Source organism: Ixodes scapularis, unplaced genomic scaffold (genome assembly GCF_016920785.2).
Source record: "Ixodes scapularis isolate PalLabHiFi unplaced genomic scaffold, ASM1692078v2 PGA_scaffold1__304_contigs__length_218370807, whole genome shotgun sequence".
NCBI lineage: Eukaryota > Metazoa > Arthropoda > Arachnida > Ixodida > Ixodidae > Ixodes > Ixodes scapularis.
In genome coordinates, this window is record NW_024609846.1 from 68,634,910 (window position 1) to 68,661,941 (window position 27,032).

At 47.4% G+C, this 27,032-nt stretch overlaps 1 protein-coding gene across 4 annotated transcripts in view; it reads left to right on the plus strand.

The window, feature by feature from the left end:
• The window catches only part of LOC8034934 (lethal(2) giant larvae protein homolog 1), a 60,849-nt gene extending 35,878 nt beyond the window's left edge, over positions 1 to 24,971 (plus strand). Inside the window, exons 17-24 of one of the 4 annotated variants that reach the window (XM_040213450.3) lie at positions 1,744 to 1,937; positions 7,983 to 8,099; positions 10,511 to 10,662; positions 13,362 to 13,588; positions 18,528 to 18,908; positions 20,004 to 20,069; positions 20,913 to 21,122; positions 24,082 to 24,971. In XM_040213450.3, the coding sequence (XP_040069384.2) occupies positions 1,744 to 1,937; positions 7,983 to 8,099; positions 10,511 to 10,662; positions 13,362 to 13,588; positions 18,528 to 18,908; positions 20,004 to 20,069; positions 20,913 to 21,122; positions 24,082 to 24,103 (1,369 nt within the window). In that variant the 3' untranslated portion in view covers positions 24,104 to 24,971. The remainder of the gene's footprint in view (positions 1 to 1,743; positions 1,938 to 7,982; positions 8,100 to 10,510; positions 10,663 to 13,361; positions 13,589 to 18,527; positions 18,909 to 20,003; positions 20,070 to 20,912; positions 21,123 to 24,081) is intronic. The other 3 variants (XM_040213451.3, XM_040213452.3, XM_040213453.3) reach the window with 3 other exon arrangements.
• Positions 24,972 to 27,032: the final 2,061 nt, after the last annotated feature.

Sequence of the window (27,032 nt, forward strand, 5' to 3'; positions counted from 1 at the left end):
ACTATAAAAGTTCGAGCCCTGGCAGGGTTCGATTTTGGGTAGGTGCAGTGGCATCCGGATACTATTAGCTCTGAGAAGACGGAGTGGCGCCACCTGACGGCTCCTCATCGTGACGTAGTGGCCAGGATCACGGAAACGTGTCTACACTTCATTCGTAGCATGTAGGTTGAGGTGTGATCACAATTCACGTTTGATTTGCTATTTTGAAAGAGAGTTTACAGTTGCTTTTACCCTAATCTTTTACTACTCGTCAAAACTAAACTTGAGCAGCGTGACAGCAGTGGCGTCTCGGCTTACGGAACAGGATCCAGCTTCATGTTATTAAACTGACCACGACCAAGTCAGCTGCGATCGTGGCTTCGGAGGATAAGCGACCAAACAGGTAGATTTTGGGACGGCATGGTTCCCGGGACTCATTTCCTTTTTTTCCAGTCTGTCAGAAACAAACGAAGCAAATGGAAATCAATTGCGAGGATGGCCGAGCAGGCGTCAAACTTGGCATTTCAATCTCAGTTTTTTTTTTTTTTTTTTTTTTTTTTTGCAGTTTGCTCGCGCGGCTTTGAGGCGACCTTTTTCCCGGGAAAGCTAATCGAGCGTTGAAATACCACGCATGCGGGGCATCACTGTGGCATTACTTTCCGTGGTACCTTTTTGGACTCAATATTTATACGTGCAGCAAAGGAAGTGTTAGTCCGCTATTGCGTAACTAGCGTAGCTACCAACACATGTTTCAGCTCAATCCGTGGTAATGTTTGTACCACCGTTACCTCAGAATAAGTGGAACATACTTGAAAAAATAAAGTGTATGTACCACATGATGCGAGGGTAATCCATACCATGTTTTTTTTTGAGCTGTACGTCAAAGAAAGCTGCAAATAGAATCGTCGAGTGTTGCTGTGACGAGAGCGTCTGCTGCCGCCCCACAACACTTTGCAAATAACTAGGGGACAATGAAAAGATAAGAATCACCTTTAAACCGGAAAATCTAAGCCAAGATTTGGAGCTCCTCTTGCCTGTTGGGTACGGTTGCGGCTGCCGAAGTTGGTGGGATCGTTGTTTTTGCTTCCGGAGTTCATGCTTCACCGAGCATTGTAGCTTCGAGTACATATTTCTTTCCTTTGCCGCTTGAATTCGGGAAGCGCGAGAAGAACATGCAGAAGTATGACCGTTGGTCCCCACGGCGATGTATTCAAGAAGTGTTGGCGGCCGTGAAGCTATCATAGGACTCAATCATGATCTACCCATAACTTCTAATCGTTTCACTTGGCGAATTCGGATTTCTTGTTAGGTTTCATCGTATGCATGTTTTGCGTCGTAGCAAGAACAAAATATACTTAGCGAAGAGTTTCTGCTGCTACGTATTAAATCACACTGCCAAAGCAAGGCAAAGCGAAGGAAATACCTGACCCTGTCACATAATCGTTGTCTCTACGTCACCGTCGAGCGATTGGAGCTCTCTAGTCAGTCCCGCTCAAGGCTAATAGCCACTGAGCTACTAGCACAGCTTGCCTGGCAGGCTAAATTTTTTATTCAAATGCAATGCAAGAATGCACGTCGGCAGAGGAATCTCCTTCACAATTTGAAAGCTGCAACGGAGGCGATCCCCTCTTCTCGTCACGAGAGTCCCGCTGTAAACGTTTGGCGTCTGCTCGAGCCAGTCGAGCGGTAATTGCGCGTGCTCCGATACACACAGTCTTTCGGCGTGCTATAAAGAAGGTTCCTTGCTCGTCGGTTGAACGCCAGGAGGGGTGAGGAGGAGAGCGCGGCTGCTGCAGCGGCCAGCCCGGCGTCGCGCCACAACGAGTCCGGAGTGGACCCGGGGTCCCCGCTGTCCGAGGCGAAGCCTGTGGAACGTCAGGTGGAGGCGCGTTCATCGGACGACGCCCTGGCCTCCATGGTGCGCTGCCTCTGCTTCACCAACAGCTTCATCCTGCACAGTGAGTACCACTCTCTTCCTTGCGCCGGGACTCGGGTCCTTGAGGAACCCGTGGAAGCATTGCTTTAGGATATTTGAGCCATCTATTGACGCGCAACTACAAACTAAACGGTCTCTGGTACCTAGGTTACTGCAGGGGTGGAACGGCTGTGCCATTTGCGCCATTTGTGCCATTTTGTGCCAGACGCATTTGTCTGCCGTCCTGCGCCATATTGCAGAAACTGCGCAACAGCCGATACCTCGTATTAGTTTATTCATTCTGTTAGTCTTTTGCACCGTGTGAATGCACCAAATCGCAAAACGTGCGCCAAAAAATTATATATTGTCTTGTTTTCGGTTTTTGTCGACCGGATTGGCAACAATGAGCTTTTTTAGCTTGATTGACCTTGCAATCCTTTGTTCTGTTTATTTTCCCTGTTTATCCCGAGAGAGAGGCACGTGAAAAAAAACTCTCAGGTCGGATTCCGAGTGCTACACCACCTACGACTTGATAGTTATTCTTGAAGACTTCAGCCATAAGCGGTTAAGCAAGTCAGCCGAGGTGAGATCGAGTCGTTAAGCGTCAGATTGCCTGAGGCTCTGCGTCTCGGGGTTTGGACGTCAGCCAAGTGAAAACAAATGAGCAAAAGATTCCTTTGAGTACTCCTTCGTCAGAAATTGGAACCGCATTTCCCCAAGATAAGTCGTGATTTGATAGAACTGAAACGTGGTCCGATCTGAAACCATGCTGGCCGGCAGCTCTCATGCGAGCGGTAGATCTGCTCGGCGTGCCTCGCTGCTGCTTATTGCTTCGAATACGGTAATTGCACAATAGGATAAACTCAACATTTTTTGCCCTGTTCCTCCTATCAACTGCTGGTCCGTTGCTTACGCACGTCATGTGGTTTGCACTTATAATTACTATGTTGAGCACGTGTGGGTTGTGCGATAAGCAGTGCTGGTTTGCATTTTGAGCATCTGAAAGCCACTCAGAGAATATCAAGTACTTTATCTTCAGAAACATATAGTGCTTGCTTTTTGGTTCTCATTAAGGCTCACAAAGTTTCAAGTTTTAGCACCTGTTACACTGTTATCCCATTTACTTATAGCCGTAACAGGTCAAGAACGAAGTGGAAACTCCTCCCACCTCTTTCCACTTCAATAGAGCGAACGCTGGAGAGGAGGCGACCTCCTCTCCACCATTTGCTCCGCTGAATCCAAGACACAAGCTGAAGCGCAATGAAAACTGATCTAAGCTGCTCCTAGCCTGCTCCAGAATGTAGTTTTAGCTGCTCCCAACCTGCTCGGAAACAGCTGTTTCAGCTGCTCCCGTGCCTGCTCCCAAGTATGTTTCATGAGTTCTAGCCCTGTATTGTTTGGTGAGCCTGCAGGTTCTAACACTGCCTTGCCTTATGAATGCCGACACCAGAAGGGGACCTCGGTTGCTGGTCAAAAGAGGCAAGGCTTCTCTGAGATCAAAGAATTAGAAAACCTGTGCTTTAAAGAGGGGGTGTCCAAGCCCTGGCCTGTAAACCAGATCAGGCCCGTGACCGGCCGCAGTTCTTTCAATGTAGCCCGACCTGCGGACCGCTTCCGACAGACCAGCAGCTACCAACGCAGAAAGTTGCGCGCCTAAAATGACGGTGGCACGCCACTCTCCAAATGTGTGAAAGAAGATACCAGAAAGTACGAGAGACTGCATCGTAACGGGCTTCTCTTGCCACTGTCATCACTGGTATCTTATCGTTCTTGGTGGCTTTATGTCTGTTTAACTGTTAAAATTCCTTTGCATTCTATTATACATTGTGCGTGCATTAGTTGTTAGTCTTTTGCACCGTGTGAATGTGCCAAACGTTCCACACGCTTTGGTTTATGCTTGGCGAGCTTTTGTGGTCACCATTGTTGTGTAACATCATAATTAGCTGAATATGAAATTTCGAATTAAAATATATGTATTCATCAAACTTAATTTTTTTTTTTTTTTTAGTATTTACTCTAACATTAATACCTGCGTTTAAATTCTTACCTAGGGTTATTCATTTAGTTCCTTTTTCTTCCTGGTCCTTGAGACTGCGACAGATGTCTAATTGGACCCCTTAGTCAAATATTTTAGAGACCCCTGCTCTGATGGTTTATGTGCAGAAAAATTAAAAAAGTAAAAGATGTGTACAAGTCCGGAAACGTATGGAGAATGTGTTTGTATTTACCCCCCCCTCCCCCGCCCCCCCTCCTTTGACTTGGTCTTGGTCGCATCTTTTAGGGGCGAAGCTCCTTAGGGTCTAGCCTTGTCCGTGCTCACATCGATTGCCATCCCATCTGTCTTAAAAAAATTAAAAATGTTTGCGCAGTCGACAGAATTCAAACCTGTACGGGGAGACCCCAGTGGATTTCTAGTCCATCGCCTTAACCGCTCGGCCACGACTGCGGGACGAGTAGGGGACTCTGGGATGTGTCAGCAACTCAAAAGCTGGGGGTGTCATGGATGAAACGTTGCATGTAGCCGCTCAACGTCTATACAGGAGAGGGCTCTGCATTCAAATCCGTATATAATCGCGTTAAACTTTGCATGCATTGGCTCAATATTTATAGACGAGAGGGCGCTGCGGTCCAATGCATTCACCACGTGGAGATGCAGTCATTTTTAGGGGCGAAGCTCCTTAGGGTCTAGCCTTGTTCATCCGTCCGGCGTCTGTGCTCACATCGATTGCACTGCCTCCGGGATCGGCCCACTTAAAAAAAATATGTACGCCTGCACGGGGGTTCGAACTCAGGATCGCCTGCTTACAAGGCAGACGTCTTAACCACTACGCTACACTCCAACATTGCACATAGCCGCTCAATGTCTATGCAGGAGAGGGCGCTGCGGTCAAATATGTATGTAATCGCGTTAAACTTTGCATGCATTGGCTCAACGTTTATAGACGAGAGGGCGGTGCGGTCAAATTCTCAACTGCATGTATAACCATCATCCATACCACATAGTCTCTTTCTGACATGGACCGTTGACTTAAGGGAACAGGGTGGGGCAAAATTTTGAAAAAAATTGAGTTTTTGTTTTTTAGGGATTTGGATTTCCCAGTCTTTCCTGAACAATGCTGACTGCGTAATTTGAGCGTGCGCGATTTATCTACAGGAAAAATGACCTTTTCCGAAACCTAGGTGGTGACCGACCACGCCCCCTTTTACACCTATGCACGATCTGTATCTCTCCTAGGTTGTAAAAAAAACCGTAAAAAAAACGCAGATTTTCACTAGGTTTAGCGGAATGTTTATTGCTCGTCCAGCAACAGCAAAAAGCTGTCTGGCTTTTAATTTTTAGCCCCATAAATCCTCAGACACTGCCGGTGTCAGTCGCGACGCGCATACTTTTGCTTCTGCTTCGGCATGCTTCCACGGGCAAAGTAATTTATTGTTTACTTTAACACTAGGTTTGGAATGTTAAAAATGACGAAGACGAAGAAGATATTTTAAAAGCATCGCTTCCAGAGTAGTCGGCATAGGTCAGTTTCTTATGCCGCCGAGTCCCCGCAACGCATTCTGATGCCTGACGCAGCGGCTACCACGTGTGCGACTTCTTCGAAGCTGTCGCACTCGGCAGCACGCTTTGAAGAGCTCAAGGCAAGTGTTAGTGACTGCAACTGTGCACTGATTTGCAACGACCTTCTGTCCTGTACCGTCGCCGAAAGCTGGGTGTGTAAAGTGTCTGGTGGGGACTTGCAGCTGGTTAAAAAAGCAGCACTAAGAGCTGGTGTTGCCTGCACCTACTTTCTGAACTGTGAAAAGTGCTGGTGGACACACTGATTAGAGAGACGTCAAAACGGACAACTTCGAACCTCTACTTGGCGTTTTACCAGGATGATTCATGGTGCAGTGGTTGCGGGACGTTGACCGGCGACGACTTTACTTGGCAGACAGGGCTACACAGCTCGTCACAAAAGAGGCCCAAAAAGCAAGACAGCAAACAAAGTAACTAAATATTGACTATGGAGGTGACAACCTGGCTGGTGGCTACCGAACGGATACATCAGCATGCATTTCTAGAGTGCAAGTTTATTATAAAGTGCCTTTTTTCACTTCAAAGTCGATTATCTCAAAACATCATTTTTTTGCGACGTTTGACCCTTTTTCTCCGAAACCATAAAAACTAGAAGTATCATTTTTTTCCACTAACAAGACAACACAAGGGGGAGTCTACTGAACTAGAATTATGGAAATTAATCAAGGCAATTTTGTTTGACAAGCTGTTTATTGTCTATTTTGGCATTAAAATTAGAAGGGTCCAGTAAAAACAAAAGCAAAAAAGAACTAAAATATATATAACAATAAATCTAGTTCAGTAAAGACAACACAAAAAGCTAAATACAATGATACCAACATGAATCCTCTAACCCTAGCAGATCCTGAGAAAAAGGGTCACATACATAGGCTGAAACACATGGGAAGAATAGGGCCTACCCTGTTCCCTTAAAGGACACATGCAAAGGAAAAAATCATTTTTTTAAAACGGCTTAGATGGAAAAAGGACGCCATAAAACGATTTTACAACGAAGAAAAAAATTTTTTAGAGCTATATTTACGGCGCAAAACGAATTTGTAGTTGGCGCCCGCGGGCACCGCGGAAAAGTGGTCTGTATTTATCACGTGACTGGTCTTTATTTATCACGTGGTGCTTGCGTTCTTTCGGAAGCTTCCTATGGCCTCTAAAAGTAACTTGTTCATCTTTGTTTGAAGTATAACAAAAAACTAAGATGTAAAAGTAACTTTTAGAGCCCCAAAGGAAACTCCTGAAAAAGCGCAAGCAGACGTGATAGACCTGTGCGCCGGCCAGACGACGGCGGCGGCGCCCCGAAGCAGACGAACTTGTGCGGCGACGGCGGCGTGGAGAAACGCGTTGAAGCGGCGTTCGCACAACGCTCAGCGTGCGGCGGCGACGCAGCGCGGCGGCGCGCGGGCCTACCACGTGACCAGCGGCGGCTCCCGCGAGCGCCAACTACAAATTCGTATAGCGCCGTAAATATAGCTCTAAAAATTTTGTTTCTTCGTTGTAAAATCGTTTTATGACATCCTTTTTCCATCTAAGCTGTCTAAAAAAAATGTTTTTTTCCTTTGCATGTGTCCTTTAAGCGGTGGAGATGCATTCCCACGGCTTCTAGCTGATCCAAGCTGATCCGCTAGAAGAACCGCTAGCTCTGCATTTAACCGACCATAAAGCAGTAATAACGAAGTCGATACACAACCCGGAGCTCAGAACTACCTATGAGCAATAAAAACAAATCAGCACTACCTATGAACAATTAAATCAGTATCATCAGCACCACCAGAGCTTCGCCCCAATCAACATCATTCACCATGTGGAGATGTGGCCTCTTTTTTTTTTTCTTCCTTTCTTCCTCTTATATGCAATCGCCAGCTTTCTTGCTTCCCTAGCGTCCCCCAGCATCACTTTTTTTCCTAACGAAGAGAACATAGCGTAGTAAGAAACATGCTTTCACAGAACAAGCACTCGTGCTGTGTGATGATCGGCGGTGTTCATCGCGCGTGTGGAAGCAACGGACCTTGCTATAGTCAAACATTCTTTCGTGAGCTTTTTTTGCATAAAAGAATGTAACTAATACGAGTTTTGAGTTTAATGTATCTCTTGCGCAGCGACGCCGGATATGTACAAAAAAAAAGGTGTTTTGTTTAGCTTTTTCTTTTTCTGCTTGCCTCTCGAGACATGGCCCAGCCTACTTTTTTTTACAAATCTCAGGTGGCAGGGGGGTGGGTGATGACTTGGGATATTATGGTAGTAGTTTTGATGACAGTCCTTCAATAAAGAAAAAACTGAGAAAACTGCCAACGACTTTTCATGCTAGCGGTGTTGAGTGTACTTGAATTTCTGGTCTGGAAACTATTGGCTTTGTATGTGCAAGTAATTCCTAGGTCCCCTCTTTTCTGCGGTTCGCCAATAACTTTTTTCATTTGTCGTCGCTTCTTCCAGTACACATCAAGAACTCTAGTTTCACAGAGAAGGAAAAGGAGGGAATGAGCACTGATACTCACTGTGGCTGCCCTCATTCTTCCCCAGGTGTGAATACCACCCCGACGCTGTGGGCGGGTACCAATGCGGGCGCCATCTTCGTCTACACCCTCGCCTTCCCCGCCGGCGACAAGCGGGAAACGGACGCTGTCCATTGTGCGCTGGGTGAGTAGATTTTCTCAACCGACAACGGGCGGTTGAGAAAACGCTCCGTATGCGTCCAGCATCCGGCCATTGTTGGCACAAGCGCGCCAGGAGCGACTCTTGGGACGCCCCATTCTTTTATTGTGAAATTTCGTTGGGCTAGATTGTACTAGCTCGTAGCCGTATATGGGGAGAGTTTGGCCAGTCAGTGATATGCCGCCGTAACGCCTCCTTCCCAAGTGAGCCAATCGGCCTGCGGCGCAGAGTGAGAGGCGCGAGCTAATGCGCATCAACTTTCGGCTGCTCCCAGCTGAGCGGGGAGGGCTGCCATTCTCATTCATTCGCCCCATGGAATGCATGGGATCGACATCCGAATTTCGCTTCTTTCCCTTTATTTCGTAAGCTCTGGCAAGGAAAGGATGGTGTTTTTTTATCAGTGGGTCTAAGGGGAGGCACAGCCTAGGAATCGCGATTTTTTTCGAAAAAGTCACATTTTTGGAAAATAGGCTGACCAGCTTTTACAACTCATAAAGAATGCTGTCCAAAAATTTTATTCCTGTAAGTAAAGTATTTACTCCGAAATAAATTATTTTTGAAGTGCTGGCGGCCGCACGTGCGCGCCAACGACGCAGCCGATTACGAAAATGTGCCATTTTCAAAGCGCGCTCCCTCCGCGTTTCTTAGGACTAGCTTGGACAGGCCCCCCTTGTTGGAATGAGCGTCTCGCCCTCTTTCGTTCTGTTCGCAGTATTGTTCGCAATATCGTGCTCACAGACCGTAAAACCCCGTAGAAAACATAGCTGTGCACGCTCTTATTGGTCAAGCTGGCAAAACAAGAGCTCTGATTCGCTAGGATGAGCCACGTGACGTGGCTCGTCCTTGCGAATCGGGAAGCTCTGTTGGAAATGGGCATACAGCCAGGGAGCTACCAAGCGTCATACGGAGAGAGGGCCACCAAGATGAAGGTTGTGAAGGCCCAAGTGAAAGCGCTCGAGTCCTCCAAGATGTCCCACAAAAAAAGGAAGGTGGAAGCTGTGGCCAAGGCACAGAGGGACCGTGCAGAGGAAGGAGTGACATATGCCCCTGGAGCATTTTAGATGAAATGGCAAGCCCCATCTAAACTAAAACGCTGTTCGAACTTTCAAACCCGTTTTTCTCAGCTTCATGTTTTCACCATTTTTTCACAGCTTTAAAACTATTGTTTGATGAGTTAAGCGCCCCCAAGTCTAATGTATGCCTTTTTTGGCATGAAATTTACTGGAGAACTCGGCTATGGGCTTACTTTTTGCAAATTGTTATTTCTTCACACAAAAATGTTGACGTTTGTGAAACGAGAAAAAAATTAAAAATTCATACCATTATTGAAAGTTAATTTTTACGTGAAATATGGCCTTAAAAATTATTTCAAGCCTACTACCGATTAGTTTAGTCATTCAGCGTTATATCCCAACAAAGAAATTGTGCCTTTTTATTCATATTTTGAAACAATAGTTTTTTTCCTTTGGCACTGTTACATGTACATTTTTTTCAACGAATAAGGCTGTAACTTGTCAAAAAATAAACCTTTTCGGTTGAAAGTTGGTGTAGCCTCCTAAGTTTTGACGTTTAACATACCCTAAAAATTTCATTGACCTGGCACAAATACTTAAAAAGTAGACCCTCCAAGGGAGTGCCTCCCCTTAAAAAGCTAATGAATCAAGTTTTTTTCGGCGTTTGACCACAAACTTTTATTTGGGCGAAAAAGATGTCGACCTGTAGCAGATGGCGCATGGCCTCGGCAGTGCTCTGCGCCTAAAGCGGGTTGCGTCAAAATGGCAGTCGTTTTTTCTTTGCTCCCTCTTTCCTCCGCTTTTCTCCTCTCCAGCGCCTTTGTCGCCACACCTACTGGCCAGACTCCAAGTGTACGGCTGTGGGCCACCTTTCCTTATATTCTCAAATTTGGTGTTTGTGTGCAACAGCTGTTGGATCGTCTTCAGTGAGACTTTGTACCAGAAGTTAATCACCGACAAGATTAGAACAAGAGGCAGGCCTTTCGGTTTCTCGTCTCTCGAGCCTCAAGCCTGCACGCACACCCAAGGCACTAGAGAAGCCAATGAGCTTGTTCCGGAGGCTGAACTTTGGAAAGAAGCGCCGCTCCATTTTTTATTCCGTCGGTCACTATGGGGGTGTACAAATGGCAGCTCGAATTGAATGGCACTGCATCGTCATTTGTAGCTTTCACAGTGCTGGGGAGACGCACCACGTACCGGCTCTTTCTGCGGCGTTGAAGCTAAGGACGATGCTGCGCCACTCGATTCGTAGTAGTGCGTACACGGCCCCCACCGGTCTCTTAGAAAAGGTGAGCTCTCGTTCCACGCTTGACGAGGGTTAGGCTACAGAGAAGGGTCAGGGAAGGGGTAGTGCTTGAGGCCGTGTCTTGGCCTCCCTCCTAGGCAAGGAGATCCACCTGAAGCATAAGGCGCCTGTGATAGCCATCCACATCATCGACGGGCGTGGCTACCCGATCTCGGACGCCTTCGAAGAAGAGCCTAAGGGTCTCGTGCCTCCGCAGAGGGTGCTCATCTGCTCCGAAGAGCAGCTCAAGGTGGGCTCTCTCTCTCTCTCGTCTCGCTGCTCTTCTGATGTGGAGTGAGGGTGCTGTGTTTGTTTAGTTGTCTGTTTGGCTGTCTTTAGTGAATATTTATACTGGAAGCTGTACTCCCTAACAAGATTGGAACACCGAGAAAGTAATTTTAATCTTGACGAATTTACCTTTCGCTAATTACCCAAGCACCCAAGAGAATGCCGGGGGCGTAGGTAGATGCGCTTCCCTTCCCCATATAAAATATCCAAACTAAACCAGAATGAGGTGTTGAGGAATCCCTGTGCAAAGTGCCATTTGCTTTAGATTTTTGCTTCAAACAGTTAACTGCTGTAGACGGCAGCATGCGACGCCTGTACTTATGTTCCCAGCAGTCTCTCTGATGCTCGGGTAATTGGGCGGAAATCTATTGGAGCGTGCCGTCTTTCTCCTCTTCTTGTCACATCACTAGCACGCTCCAGTGCTATTACGGCACAGAGAAACAGTTTTCTAGCAAGTATTTCACATGTCAATCGTCTGTCCAACCAATCGGAGCTGAGCAACGGTGCTTGAGTGGCTAAGCACCTTTCATTATGGACAGGGGCAAAGTCTAGAGCAGGGCTACCCCTACCTAACTTGTATCTGGCAACATAAATATTGCTAAAAGAAGGTAATTTTTTTCATAAACAATATTAAAAAAAGCATCTAAGACCTTTAGAGAAAAATCTTGTTTTTATAGTGAGGCTCTTATATGCTAGGGTCTGGGAAAAAATGTGTCCTCACATGTCGGAAGAAGACCTTCCATTGGTTGTGGCAAGTGTGAATAAATAAAAACAAAAAGAGGGGTCAAGTATGAATAAATAAAAGCGATGAGGGGTCAAGTATGAATAAATGAAAACAAAGAGGTGGCAACCAGCCTAAGTCAGCCTTCCTTGGCATTATTAGATAGTGAGGTCCTGATCCCTTGTTATCGTCTCTAGGCATCGTCCTTGAGGTCGTACCAGGTATCGTCTTCGAGGTCGTCCCAGAAGTCGTCCTTGAGGTTGTCCTAGACGTCATCCTCGAGGTCGTCCTAGACGTCATCCTCGAGGTCGTCCTAGAAGTTGTCCGAGGTCATCCTAGGCGTCGTCCTTGAGTTTGTCCTAGAAGTCGTCCTTAAGGTCGTCCTAGATGTCGTCCTTGAGGTTGTCCTAGATGTCGTCCTCTAGGCATTGTCTTGGACGTGAAGATAACAGCTTCGCTGCTCCTCCATCTTCAAGTGAAGTGGAAGGGCTCTACAATTTTTTAATTTTCGTGTCCCTTCGTGCGAAGCGGCGAAGGTGACTCAGAACTGAGTGCACATGTGGTGACACCAAAACCTCGGATATTTACAAGCCAAGCTTGGAATTGCATTTTTTTTTTCAAAATCCACTTATAAAACACTCGTCTTCATGACCTGTCGTTCACAATCAACCGTGTAGAAATGAATGGCGTTTTCCTTTTTCTGTACTGTAGCGCAAGAGGTTGCAATGTGTTATTCTATCGCATTATACAGTCGAATCTTGTTAATTCAAACTCGAGGGGGACCGAAAATTTGTTTGAATAAAGGAAAGTTTGAATTACCAGGAGTTCCCTCCCATAGAGATGCATAGGATGGGACCTGCATGTTAGTTTGAATTATCCGCAAGTTTGAATTAAGAGAGTTTGAATTAATGAGAGTCGACTGTATAAACTAGTTCAAACAAACAAACAAACAAAGCAAAAAGTGAAAGCCGTTTACCACTCCCTGTAACGCCGAATTGGAGCGCAGCTCTTGAGGAGGAGGAGGGGAGGGTACTGAGGGCCACGTGTTCTCGGGGGGGGGGGGGGGGGGGGGGGGGGGGTCACGTGACCTCGGGGGTCACGTGCCCCCTCAGAGGTCACGTGACCCCTCAGAGGTCACGTGACCTCGGGAGGGGGTCACGTGACTCCCCAGGTCACGTGACCCCCGGGTCACGTGACCAAAAATTTTCCGCTAGATTTAGCGGGGAAATTTTTTCCGCTAGATTTAGCGGGGAAAGTTTTCCGCTAGATTTAGCGGGGAAATTTTTTCCGCTAGATTTAGCGGGGAAATTTTTTCCGCTAGATTTAGCGGGGAAATTTTCCCGCTAGATTTAGCGGGGAAATTTTTTCCGCTAGATTTAGCGGGGAAAGTTTTCCGCTAGATTTAGCGGGGAAATTTTTTCCGCTACATTTAGCGGGGAAATTTTTTCCGCCAGGATTTAGCGGGGAAAGTTTTCCGCTAGATTTAGCGGGAAAATTTTTTCCGCTAGATTTGACGGGGAAATTTTCCCGCTTGATTTAGCGGGGAAATTTTTCCGCTAGATTTAGCGGGGAAATTTTTTCCGCTAGATTTAGCGGGGAAAGTTTTCCGCTAGATTTAGCGGGAAAATTTTTTCCGCTAGATTTGACGGGGAAATTTTTCCGCTAGATTTAGCGGGGAAATTTTTTCCGCTAGATTTAGCGGGGAAATTTTTTCCGCTAGATTTAGCGGGGAAATTTTTCCGCTAGATTTAGCGGGGAAATTTTTTCCCCTAGATTTAGCGGGGAAATTTACCCATAATGCACCGCGCGGTTACGCCGACGGCGACGGCGACGCCGCTCAAGCCGGGAACGGGCCCCTAAGAGCTGCGCTCTAAAACCAGCACCCCACTTGAGGGGTGAAAGCCATCGAAGCGCGTCCCCCGAACGCCGTTTTCCCGCAGGTGTTCACCCTGCCGAGCCTGAAGCCCTTCGGCAAGTTGAAGCTGACGGCGCACGAGGGGGCCCGGCTGCGCAAGGCGGCGGTGGCCCGCTTCCCCAGCCGCAGCGACCCTGAGCGGGTGGAGTTCTGCCTGGCGGTGCTCACCAACCAGGGGGAGGTGGCGCTGCACGGCCTCCCAGACCTCCGGCGCCAGTTGGTGGACGCGTGCCTGCGCAGGGAGGACATCAAGTGGGTGCCCGCCCTGCGCGGCTCCACACGCTTGCGACCCTTTAGGACTGGGTTCCTTCAAACCTCTTAAAATCGCTCGTGGAGAGAGGACGCATCAAAACACTCGGGCACGCTGCTGAAGCCATCTATGTTGTGACCCTGGAACTGCACGTCGCTAGAGCGAAGGTTTTGCGGTAGTTGCAAGCTCAAATGCGCCAAAAAAAATGGGAAATGTATGAGAGCACTGGGGTTTCTGCGGCTACGGTTCTCTCGTCGTAAGAGGTTTTAAGAGGTTTCGAGGCACATGATTATGAGCAGTCACTCGTCTGCGAATTGTCCTTAAAAGGGCACTGAGAGGTCAAAATCTTTTTTTTTTTTTTAATTATCCGAAACAATTGAAAACGATGCCTGGACATTAATCTCAAAATTCAAAACTTTGGAACTAATTACAGTAGAACCCTGTTAATTTGAAGTCGGTCGGACGGTGAAAAATATATGAATTAAGCGGATTTCCAAATTATCCGAAAACGAAAGAAAACGGCAAACAATTGTGTGCGTAGCCTTGAATCTTGAAGGAAACATTTTATTCAAAATGAGTAGTCAAAACGAGAGAATCAAAACGAAAGAAGATCGCCCGAAGTAGTCGATATGGGACTGCCGCAGTCTGTAGTTAGCGGCGCCGAACGTCATATTTTCAAGAAGGCTAACTAGGCTTAGTTCGACGTGAGCGCGTTGGCGAAGGGGGCGACATCACAGAATCATCGCCGTTGCATTCCACAAAGCTGCGGACGACATTCAGCGGCTGTACAACTTCCTCTAGAACGAGGGTTCAAGGCGGCTCATCATTGTCGTCAACCTCTGCTGTTGCAATGTCGGTGATTTTTCTCTCAAGGTCTGCTGGCAGGTTTGCTCATTCTCTTTTATATTTAAGTAGTCTGGGAACCTCATGCTAACTGACTCACTGTCACTGTCCTTAATGCAAGAGCAAAGCTCCTCTCCCTCTTTGTCAATCCCAGGGACAACACTGGCAGTATCACTGGCAGTATCTGCGGTATCTTCCTGCTCCACGGTTGGTCGTTCCTTCGAGAATACAGCGTGTTCCAAACACCTCTTTATGACTTCTGCCTTCACCTGTTTCCATGCATACACGATCAGGCATATAGACGCTTTCAGCGAGTCAGTTACTCGAGCTGCCACCAGTCGGCGCGCCCTTCGGGCGCTTTCCGGGCCGCCATAGCCGACCTTCAGTTTCTCGCCGTTGCTCCGCGTTGTGTGCTGCACAGGCCACTACCGGAGCTTAGTTTACGTGTTCTTTTACGTTTCGCGTTGAAATCTTGGTTTTTCTTTAGGTCTTTTCGATATTTGGGACTTTCATTTAATCATTTGATATTTATATTTCGACATAGCTCTTGCATTTTCTTATTTATGGAATGGAATCGGACAGCGAATGGGTCAACGATACAAGATTACTAGGCTTCAATGACCGTGTAAGTTCATTCCATTCTTACATTTTTGTCACTAATAAAGGGCCGTAAACACTATTGCAACATATGTAAATTGAAACTGACGCAGTAAGGCTATCACAGTCGTGCTTCTCGCTGCATGAGCGCGCTCGTTTCCGTAAAGTCGACCCGCCATGTAAGCGATTTAGCGTGCGACGAGACAAGCGACGGAGATTTCTCACTGTTCCCGGTTTTGGAATTTCTACTGCTCGGTTTTGGAATTTCTACTAAACGTCGCTCACCGTCTTGGTGGCTTGCTCCGTCGCTTCCATGCGGTTTGCCTCGACGCGCGACTGACTGAGCGAGAGCGAAGCGGGTCGCCGTCGCTTATCTGGTCGCTCGCCAAATAGCTTACATGCGGTTTATACTCAAATAATTTCCATGCACACACCATTGAACCATTGGCGTCTCGATATTAAGTATAAACCGCATGCAAGCGATTCAACGAGCAACGAGACAAGCGACGGTGACCCGCTTCGCTGTCGCTCGGGCAGTCGGACGACGAGGCAAACCGCACGGAAGCGACGGGAGCAAGCGACCAAGACTGTGAGCGACGTTTTCTAGAAGAGTAACCCAAAAAACCGAGCGATGAAACAGGCGACAGTGAGAAATCTTCGTCGCTGACTCTCGTCGTTGTCACCATCGCTCGTCTCGTCGCACGCTAAATCGCTTACATGCGGGTCGGCTTTACGGAAACGAGCGCGCACATGCAGCGAGAAGCATGACTGGGTAGCCTTAGTGCGTCAGTTGAAATTTGCATATGTCGCAATGGTGTTGACTGCCCTTTATTAGCGAGAAAAACGTTAGAATGGGATGAACTTACATGGTCTCTGAAGCCATAATCTTGTATCGTCGATCCATTCGCTGTCCGATTCCATTTCGTAAATAAGAAAATACAAGAGCTATGTTGAAATATAGATATCAAATGATTAAATGAAAGCCCGAAATATCGAAATGACCTAAAGAAAACGTATGATTTCAACGCGGAACGTAAAAGAACGCGAAAACAAAGCTCCGGTAGTTGCCGGTGCAGCACACAACGCGGAGGAACGGCGAGAAACTGAAGGGCGGCTATGGCGGCAGGGTCACGTGACGTCAAGATGGCGGCGCCCATGAAATGTTGCCTGAAAGGGTCTATAGCCCCGAGAAGATAGATAGAATAGCCCTTGCCATTGTCGTAGCAGAGCAACATTCGCTTCAAAAGGTGGTGGTGATAGATCTTCCGCGTATGAAGAATAACACCTTGGCCCATTGGCTGCGAGATGAACGTTGTGGTTAGGTGGGAGGAAGACCGGCTTGGTCGCTTTGAGGTTCTGATTGCCACCATGGCCTGGACAGTTATCAACGACGAAAACAGCTTTTCGTCCTGCTGCCGCAAACTAGTGATTATGGAATTTCGCATACTCTTTGAAGATGGCTGCTGTGACCCAGGCCCTTTTGTTGTGTCGGTAGAAGAGTTCATTGGCTGGTGAAAGCCGACCGCTCTTGAAGCATCGTGGTTTCTCTGCTTTTCCTAGGACCAGGAGGGGCAGCTTGTGTTCGCCCATCATATTTGCACTGAACAAGACTGTGATCCTACCTTTTGGTTGTTTTTGTCCTTTGACGTCGGTGTCTTTCTCTGCAAATGTTGTTGTAGGAAGCATCTTGTAAAAAAGAGCTACCTCGTCCATATTGTAGACGTCCTCTGTGCTGTATTTGCTAAGAAGTGGAGCCAATGTGTGATTTATTCAATCTTCGACAACATTCTTGTCCGCGCTGCTGCTCTCACCACAGACCGTAAGGAATGTCAAGTTGTTCCTTTCCTTGAAGTGGGAAAACTATCCATTGCTGCACCTGAATTCTTCATGTCCAAGTTTCAAAGCTGAATCGTTGGCCTTCTCTCGCAAAATCGTGCCGTCAAAAGGAAGGTGTGTTGCGGTGGCATACTGGAGCCAGGTTATCGGGGCGGCTTAGACGTCTGGGTATGTGGGGAATCGAATCTGCGAACGCTTTGCAGAGTGAGTCTTGCTGTACGCCTCGATGATCCTTACTTGGTTCTTCAGAATGGTGCAAAGTGTGGAGATAGGCACCTGGTGCTTCTCCGCAAGCGTCGTTTTTGAGCACATCGAATTTGTTTCCTTCTTCAATGAGGCAAATCTGCTTCATGGTTAAAGATTTATATTTGGGCATCTTTGGCCTGTGCACCTTGTAACGGCCCGAACCACAGCGGCGCAGCGACAAGAATGACGATCACTGACACTGATCATCAATTCCACATGAGGCAAGAGCAACTAGGCTTACCCAACCTGCCCAAGGCCCAAAAAACAGAGGGACCACTAAGTGCATAGACCAGCAAACAGGAAACGAATAAGTGAAGGCACGCGCCACATTTGTTTTTTCTGCCGAATCTGGACGCCAAGTGGTGCCACCTAGCAATTAAAAATTGAACCTGGAAGACCAAATCGGCGAATTAACCGGCTAAGCATGCGCAGAGCGCTCATATTATCCGGCCATACCTTCATGAGAAGTCACTGGATCGTGGAAATTTTACGAATTATCCGGGATTTAAAATAAACTGAGTTCTTACTACTGAGGCTGTACTGTACTTGGAAAATATATGCAGCAATTGCCACTGTGCATGCGGCGATCTTGTCTGCCGCCTGTTATCTGTCCAGAGTGTCAGGATGTCATAGATGGCATCCGAGTCAGCTTAGCGGCGAGCAAGGGTCCTGTGACCCCGCTGATGATGTCACTTTTGCTAGTTTTTCTCTGCTTTTGTGGTTTCCCACCCTTGATGCGCCGCAACGGGTGGGTCTACGTTGAAATTTTAATTGGCTCTTACGACGCACCTACTAATAAGATTGAACGAAAACTTAAGGGCCGACGTACACTTCGTGCTCTCCACTTTTGCCCGCCTTCTGCTTTCTTATATCCTCGCCACATTTTACCTTGCCGCAACTTGACTCCTCTCGCAGCTTAGGAGTGGGGAGCACTAACAGGATTATCTTCCCTGCAGAAAACCGAGGTTGTACGTTGATCTTAAAGACATAACTATTAAGCTGTCTATATTACAGCTTTTACAGTTCATTTGAATTCAAGGATCTTTTGATTTTCTCTTTAAAACAGTGTAGAAACGACACGGGGATAATTGGAAGACGCACAGAAACAGCGCTGTGTTTGTATCTTTTCTGCACCTTTTTATTTATTCTCGTCAATTTAAAAACCTCAAATTTGTATGAGGTTTCCCTTGTCACTTGTTCCTATGTCCTGCTTGCGCTGTTTTATTTACGCTCGTTGCGCATAGACTCGTACGAGGTTTTCAAATTGATTCCTACCCGACTTTTGACTCTTCTCATACGTTGCTGTCGAGTTGCCAAGTTCTAATTTTATCATCTAACTTCTTTCGCGACTGGGGTCTTTGCAACGTGTGGATTTTCTTCCTCCTCAACACGCTTTTCCCTGCCTCCGCGTGTCCGCAGCGGGATCAGCAGCCTGGTGTTCACGAAGGACGGCGAGGGCTTCTACCTGAGCTCTCCGTGCGAGTTTGAGCGCTTCTCGCTGTCCGCCAAGCGCATGACGGCACCCCGCTGCCAGGTGGACCTGCCCGAGGGGGCCCGGCCCAAGCCCCCGCAGCCGCAGGAGCCCCAGGGAGGCCGGGAGGTCGAGGGGGCCGAGGCCGGGACCTCGGCTGACTCTCCCGCCCCCAAGGAGGTTGCCGAGGAGGGGGCCAAGGAGAGGGCGGTGACCCCCGCCAAGCTGGAGCTGGACAGGGCGGCCTCTCCCCCGCTTGCGTCCCCCAAGGAGGAGTCCTCGGAAGGGGGAGAGGACGACAAGGGGGGCCTGGACTCGCCACCGGACAGGTGAGGGGCTCACACTTTTGGTTGAGGAGGGTTCGCGCCGTAGTCGCTGACGTGATGGGATCGGGGGGAAGGAGGTTCGGTTGTCTTTAGAGATGCCGTGAGCCTCCTGAATTTCGAGTTTGACACGTGTGGAAAGTTTGGAACCTCGACAAGGTTCGAATTCGAAAAATTCACTTTTTTAAATCCACATTCAGGTTTGAATTAAAAAAAGTTAGAAAATGTCAACGTTTATAAAAGTTTGGGCTCGAACATTTAAAATTTTTTGACATTTACAAGATATAGACTTTTTTCTTCGAGTAACGGGTTAAGAAAGTTTGAAAGTTTCGATTTCAAGATCGAAGTCTGAATTTTATGGACAAAAATCAAATTCCAGAATTTCAAATTTGGTTTTTATGGATTCATCTAAACAAATATCGCGAAATGTGCTACAAATTTTACCGAAAACTTTACACATTTCTCTTACGCCTGTATTACCTGTTATTTGTGGCAACATAGGAAACAAGCTCCGAACTGGTTGAGTGGTATATAGAAAAGCCCTGAGGTGGTCAGGCGAACTTAATTGTTACCTCTTTGCAAACTAGTAGCAGTCCGATCAAATGTTGGCTGAATCCGATGCTGGCATGAGACAACTAAATATTAAGGACAACGCAGGCACATAAAATCATCTGGACTTCCCAAAAATATTTGAGTTGCTCCGAGCATTATTTTTGATGGGACGACCCGTCGGATGATCAAAACTCTGGATACAAGCACAGCACTCGACAGAAGTCAAGGTTGAGTAGAATGCAACCAGACTAAATCGGGGAGCCCGGCCCCCAAAAAGAGAGCTGATCAGGTCATGACCAGCGTTATTGGGCTATAACCACATTGTTGCCGCCTGGAACTTTTCTTTTTCATTAGTAAGCAGGTGCTTACTAATGATAACGAAGGAAGCGCCGACCCAGCGTTCGCTGTAGCGCATCAACGTTGCGCTCCGCGTGCATTTTTCACCGAGCAGTTGCTTACTCGAGGAAATCGGGGAAACTGAAGGACGCCCCCAGCATAGTGCCTCAGTTGAAATTCAAGCCTGCAGTTCAGGGATCTCTTGGCCCGCAGGTCACCTTGGGGCGACTTACGGAGTTGTGCACGGGAGAGGCTTGGTGCGGATGTTGAAAGAAAAAGGTATGGTCGAGATATGAGGCTGAGGCCACCCCAAAGAGATTATTCATCGCTTTAAAATGAGTTGTTTGTGGCACGATCAGCTAAGTAGAACTCCGGCGCAATTTCCACTGCACTTCACGCATTGATGCCATGAACCTATGGGAGTGAACTCTGTTCGAATTTTGTCAAACTTTTGTTTAGAAGTTCGAAGTTCATCAAACTTTGTAACTTGGCAGGCTCGAAAGTTAGAACATTCATAGAATTTATTGGCATATATGTTCGAAAGTTAGAAAATTGTCGAAATCCAAGGCGCAAAAAATCCAAAAGTTAAAAAACAATCAAATTTTTTGGTGCCAAAATTCAAAAGTTTGAAAATCTCGATAAATGTTTTATGCAATGAATACAACATTTCGAAACATTTTCGGACCTTTTTAACGCCTTGGTATGATCTTTGAACCTCAGGTTCGAAAAAAGTTTACGGCATCTAGCTTCCTACCTTCGACGACAATTCGGCTTTTCGCGAGCCTTGAGTGTGCGTGTGCAGCCGAAGCACTGTGGAAGGCAAGGAGGACGTGCCAGGGGCCGAGCGTCGGGAAGAAATGCCATGGCGTCCTCATCCTGTGGTCGAGTATATTACAAAAAAAAATAAATACAAATGGTCGGCACTGCTTATCATGAGAGCAAGAAAAACAACATATTTAACATAAACAAATTCCAAACAACGCAGCTTCCTCTGCACAGTTGATCAATGTGGGGTAGGTTATTCTAGTCACAAATTGTTGTATGGAAATACACGTAGCTACGTACGTGGAGGTGTATGCTCGGGAGCTTAAATTGGTGCTTGCGACGCGTGTCTGCCCGCAGTGGGATCAGCAGCCTGGTGATCACCAAGAACGAGTCCAACTTCACGACGACCACGAGCACGGTGGGGGACCTCAAGTCCCTGGACCTGGAGGAACTGCTGCCGGCCGACCACGAGGCCCTGGCCGACAAGCTGCTCACGGACTGCAAGATCGAGGTGGTGCGCGAGAAGCGCACGGTCGTGGTGGTGCGCGAGGAGACCCTCGTCAACGGGTGAGAAAGCCCCGATTGGCCAGCGTTATTGATACCACCCATGGTCTGTGACAGGTCAAGAGTGCAGGGGAAGCTCCTCCCACCTCTTTCCACTCTAGCAGAGGGAAGCTTCCTCTCCACTTCTCCAGTTCCGTGCGTGCCCTTTGTCGATGACATGGGGCATCTTGGTGGAGGTGGTGCATTTACATTTGGAGCGTGCCATATTTAGTCTGGCACGGAGAGAAACCGAGGGAGGAAAGACGACAAGAGCATGCGGCGACGTCGTATCGCCGATTGGAAGGATTAGCGGGTAGAGATGAAGGCAGCTAGCTTCCGCGTCTACCCGCTAATGCTTCCAATCAAAGCTCGGTGATCCGACGTCGCCGCACGCCCTCGTCTCCTCCTCTCCTTCTGTTTCTTTCTGCGTACTGTCGTGTCTCATTAATGCGTGCACCCCTGTTCCTCCCACGAATTGTTCATAATGCAAGTTGTTTATAGAAAAGGGACAAGCATGTTTGTATTTACCTCGTTTGTCTACGGGAATGTTTGTCTATCAGAGTATCTGTGTTAACGAGGTCCGTATTATAGACACTACTGTATAGGCCAACTCCGAACGTAGGTTGACCCCTATACTAAAGCATTCGCCGAAAGTAATGAAAAAGATGTTGGAATATAGGTCGACCTTGAGTTTTAATAATTGTTGAAAAGAACATTCTAACGAAGGTCTGTCACTCTAGCTAAAACTCATTCATTGACTGTGCTGGTTGCAAGTTCCTTCAAACTTCCAGAACGGGCAACTGCATGCCTTCACACTGTGGCACTTGCATTGCACCACTCACGTCAAACTTTTCCGCTTCGCACCGGTGCTCTTGCCGTTTCCCATCGCTGGTTTGCATTGGCGTGAGCAACTTGGGCTGCTCACGCCAATGCAATGCCAATGCACGCCAACAAACATCTCGATTGCTCAGTGGGCAAAGAAATTTTGTGCACTTTTGTAGTCAATTTTGTTTTTGTTACAAAGGCAAGTCGATCCATACTACTAAAGAACGACTGTAAAAGTAAGGTTGAGGTGTAGTCAAATAAATAAAGTACTTAGATTTGACTGAAAACCTTTTGTTTTTAGTGGAGAGGGACAAATACTTAGATGAAAAAATCCAGTGGAATTTTGAGATCAAATATGTGCTAGGGCTTATTTTGTTGTGTTAGTATTCCATGTTCTTTTGTTCTTGTAATACACCCTTGTGTAATGCCTTCAGGCCCCAAGGTGTATAATAAATAAATAAAGAACATTGCAGGGAGCAGGATGTGAACTAAGGATGTTTGCACTTGATGCCCGAAGTGGGAAACATGCACAAAGTCTGAGCGATGTTGCTGCGTCCTGATGCCTAACGACAGCATCTGTCATTACCATCTATGCGCAGCAACAGAATGAGGTATTGCACCGATCAGCTGAGCTGGATATTTTCCACGCACGTCTTGCGAGGAAGCAACATCGCTGGGTTTTTACGCGTGTGTCTTTCGCTTTAGGTGGCTTTGTGTAGTATTCAATACCTTTTCGAGCCTAGTTGGAGGTAAGCTTAGAGCTCTAGGGTTGTATCTCTAAGGCAGATTCTTAAAAAGCAGAAGCTTTTTAGGAATCTGCTTGTATGAGTAAAATTATATGTGTACAGATCACAGTATTTTAATATGTTCAAACACTTTGGGGGGGAGGAGGTGGAAATAATGTACCGTTACATGAAGAGCAAGTGGCCGTGCCCATACGAAAGCCCACAGTCAGCTTGTAAGAATTAACTACACAGAGCATCTAATATTGGCTGCTCCTCGGTGGTTGCATCATACTTTGGGTTTGATAGTTGTACACTCTTGTCTCATATACAAATAAGGTGGTGATGTAGCACAGACCACTTTATTATATTTGTAGAGGTGAGAACACAACTGTGAAAATGCAGTTGCATGCTCCTTTTTAATGCGAAGGCATTAACTGTCTCATGGAGTGAGCCGTGCCAAACATCACCTTAAATCCTTTCTCCAAGTGAGCCTAGACAACGACACCTAGTTTCCCCGATCCCAAAGGAGCGGAGTAAAGCTGATGGATTTTCGGCTTCATTCCCATTGGCTGACGCACGTTGACGAGGCTTTTATTGGCCGCTGCACGTCAGTTTCAACGACCGCTCACCCCAAGGCGCTGCATGTCCGTCAGCGCGCCGTTAACACGGAGTGTCCAAGGTTAGTGCGTCCAGGAGAACGCGCGCGCTGGCCGACGACGAAAAGTACGCAGCAGGCGAAATAAGGGAGCAGACGAGCGGCTCGCATGCATTCACATTCACAACCCTTAAGAAGTGCTTAGGTGATCCTTCAACCTTTTATCTTGCAAGTGCAGTTCAGTTGCTTTGCTACTGGTATTCTTGAGAGGTATACTCCGTTTCATGCTTAGAGTACGCCACAGTCAAAGCTACTGACTCGAGTGCATGGCTTCACCTATAGTAGCTGACTGTTCAAGAGTTTAGGGACAGCTTTTCCCACCCCATCCACTTTAGTAGAACAGACGCTGGGGAGGAGGTCGTCTCTTCTCCGGTGTTTGCTTTATTAAAGTGGAAAGAGGTAGGAGCAGTTTCTCCTGAACTTTTAACCTGTCACCAACTATACTGTCTTATATCCACAAGAGTGTGTGCAAATCAAACGTTAAATCGAGACGCCGGCACGAGCCAGCAGCTTCGGCAGCGTTGTACACCAAGTATGAAACGGAGCATAGATTTGTCGCTGTTAAAACAGCTTCAGTTTGATGTGTTCTTCAGAAGGGTCGAGCATCTAAACTGGAGGTTCTTTTGCTCACTTCAAGTTGGTTTGACTGGTGCTCAAGTTAAGATGGGTGTGAAAATAGACATCCATTGGGGTTGACTGCCGCCTTGAATTGTTAAGTGTGGAAGAGATGGAACTTGACACGCAGCTCTCTTTTTTGTCCCGTTTCCCCCGTTCCCAGCAGGAGTCCGACAGCAAATTAATCACGGCCCCGGACCTTAGCTTCACCACGCCTCCTGCTACTGCATTCACGACAGCATCTTTGTTTGCTCATGTCTGTACCTTCGTGTCGAGTTCCTAGCCGTCCCGCCTTTTTTTTTGTCACAGGAACAAATGCACCGTAGACACACGGGCACACGCACGAATCGAGACACACTTCACACGGACACATGTTGCACATGGGAAAACACTCAAGAAGCAGCTTTTCCCTTTGGAAAAAGGAACTGGTAGCCGGCACCTCTTTTTATTTTATTTTTTTTTTCTTCAACGGCACCGCGGCACACACGGATCACCCGCGGTACTGCCTCGATGGAAGCTTTGCTGTACGTTGCATTTTCGTCTGACTTCTTTTCTCTTCTGCCGTGTCGGCGTGCACATCTTTCCTATCTCGTTAAAGTAAGGACCAACAGGATTTTTTTTCCCCCACGTCAATCATCGGTGCAGCTCTTTTGTTTTTTCGTGTGTGTGCATGTTTTTCATTTCATAATCAAAGTGCCATTTTTCAGCCTTCCAAAAAAAGAAAAGGAAAAAAAACAACTTGTCAGCCGTTTTTACTGGGCTCTGGCTTCTCCGTGTAAGCAGCAATGTCGTCTGCGTTTTATATAACATATTTAAGCTTTTTTTTTCTCACGCTCTGTCTTGTCTCGCATTTTTATATGGCGGCTATTGCTGCACGCGAGTTCACTCTACTGATTCCTTCCATCGCGGAGTATCCACCGAAACATTAGGATTGGTGATGGTGTCTGGTATATTATGCCGAGGTGTTCTTTGTACGTTTTTTCTATTGCCTTGTACCTTTTCTGAACATTTTTTTTATGGGCTGATTTGGAAATAAAATGTTTAGAAATGGCACGGTGTGTTTTGTTTTGAGTACTGCTCTGAAATGTGCACACGACGCTTATTTCTGCGATTTGAATCTGCCGTGTATCGTGTGCTCTTCTCGCTGCTTAATACGGTGCCTGTGTTGCCTCTGTTTTTGCATTGGTGTACACAACGCCCGTGCGCTCGATGGGGCGAGTCTACGTGGACTGCTCTACATGCTACCTTGAGAAGCTTTGTAGGCCTAACGAGACTGATGCCGCTTCACGGGGTGCCAGCCAAAGCCTGAAGCTCGATGACGGGCCAAAGTTTGAGTTATCCAGAATTCAGGGTGACCTTATGTATGAGCTATGTATAATCATGTGCTATACTCTGTTCACACCTAAGCTGAGACTGCAGTGGAAGGTACGTCCTCTGACCAGTCATACGCCTCTCACCACATCATAAAGCTCCCAGTCGTACCCATGTGTGGAGAGCCAGGTCAGGTGATAAAGGCTGATTCACACGACGGACTGATCCGCTGGACGGATTGATCATGTGAAGACGTGTCCGTGGTTTGTCAGTCTCCGAAGCGCATCCACATGATGCCAGCGAGGACGGACCGAACCTGTTCGCCGCTCCACAGTGCCGCGAAACTCCAACATCGCACCGTGGCACCGTTGTCCAAGAGAGAAATCAATGTTTGCTATCATGATAAAGAATCGTATGCCGCTGTTACGTACAGATTGAGACAAAACATAGCGATAGGCTTTGCGCAGAGCGCCACTAGCTTTACTAACCCTAGGCATGACAGCGACAGGCATGGTCCTGCTTGAGAAGGGTTCGGCATAAAAGTGACGAAGTTCTGGGCTTGCGGAGGGTCGTTTGGAGGTAGATGCCTTCACGCACTCCGTGCTCGTGCACGACACTCGAGCATACCTGAGCCACAAGAAAGGTCTTGCTCGGTGAAACCCTGATTGGACGTGCAAGAATTATCGCGGCGTGCTAGCAATGTTTTGACTGGAGCTTCTTGACATGGACCCGGAGGACTATGGTAACCGTCGCATCAGCCGGACAAAGTTTCTTCAGTTTCACGTGTGGAACCAAGAATCTCTCAACAAAATGAACCTGCGAACGTGCAAAACATGACAATGTGCCATTTTTGTTTTAATCATCTGAAAAAACCAAACAAGAAAACATTGTACTAAACGCTTTTCAAGTCAATCTCGCCAAAAATCTGTGAGGGAAAAAATAGCTCAACTTTATCAGTCTGCGTGTCCGTGGGCGAGGCGCAGATCGCAGGAATCGGTGATGTGACGGTCACGGTGGTACACGGTCTTCGGATGAAAATCGCGCATTCGGTCCGCCGTGTGAATCGGCTATAAGAGGGAGGTGACTGATTGGTCTGGCAGCCATTCCCGCTCAAAACAAATGCCAAATGTAGAAACGGTGTGCAATGGAGAAAATTGAAGCCTGGAATGTTTTTTTTTGAGTGCGCTACGATTTAGAACGCGTAAAACGTGCAATGGACCTCTTGGCGAATATGTGCTGCCACCTAGACACGCGACTGGGGTCGAGGCTAAGTGGCGAGAAAACAACGCGCGCGCGAGGCCTCTCCCACCCGTTGCACTCCCAAAACGTCAGCTACATCCTGTTCACCCATTGAGACGCTGTGACCTAAATACGGCTCCCCCAAACTCGCCTTTGTCCCCATCGTGCGTAATCTTCCGCCCCGAAGTCGACACAACGAAACCATCTTCCCTCTCTGCTCGGCCAGAAGGAAGAAAGAGAGGGTACTGGAACCAGTTGCTCTCGAACCGATGTTTCTGCAAAAGGTCCATTTAGGGATCATCCGCTCCCTTTCATGTTATATGTCAACGTGGAATGCTGCTACAGAATGGAGTGCGTCGAGTCCAAAGCCGGCATACTAATTAACAGGCACAACATTTTTAGGGGCAAAGCTCCTTGGGGTCTAGCCTTGTCCGTCCGGCGTCCGTGCTCACATCGATTGCCATCCCATCTGTTTTAAAAAAAGAAAAAAAAGTTTGCGCAGTCGACAGGATTCGAACCTGTGCGGGGACACTCCAATGGATTTCTAGTCCATCGCCTTAACCA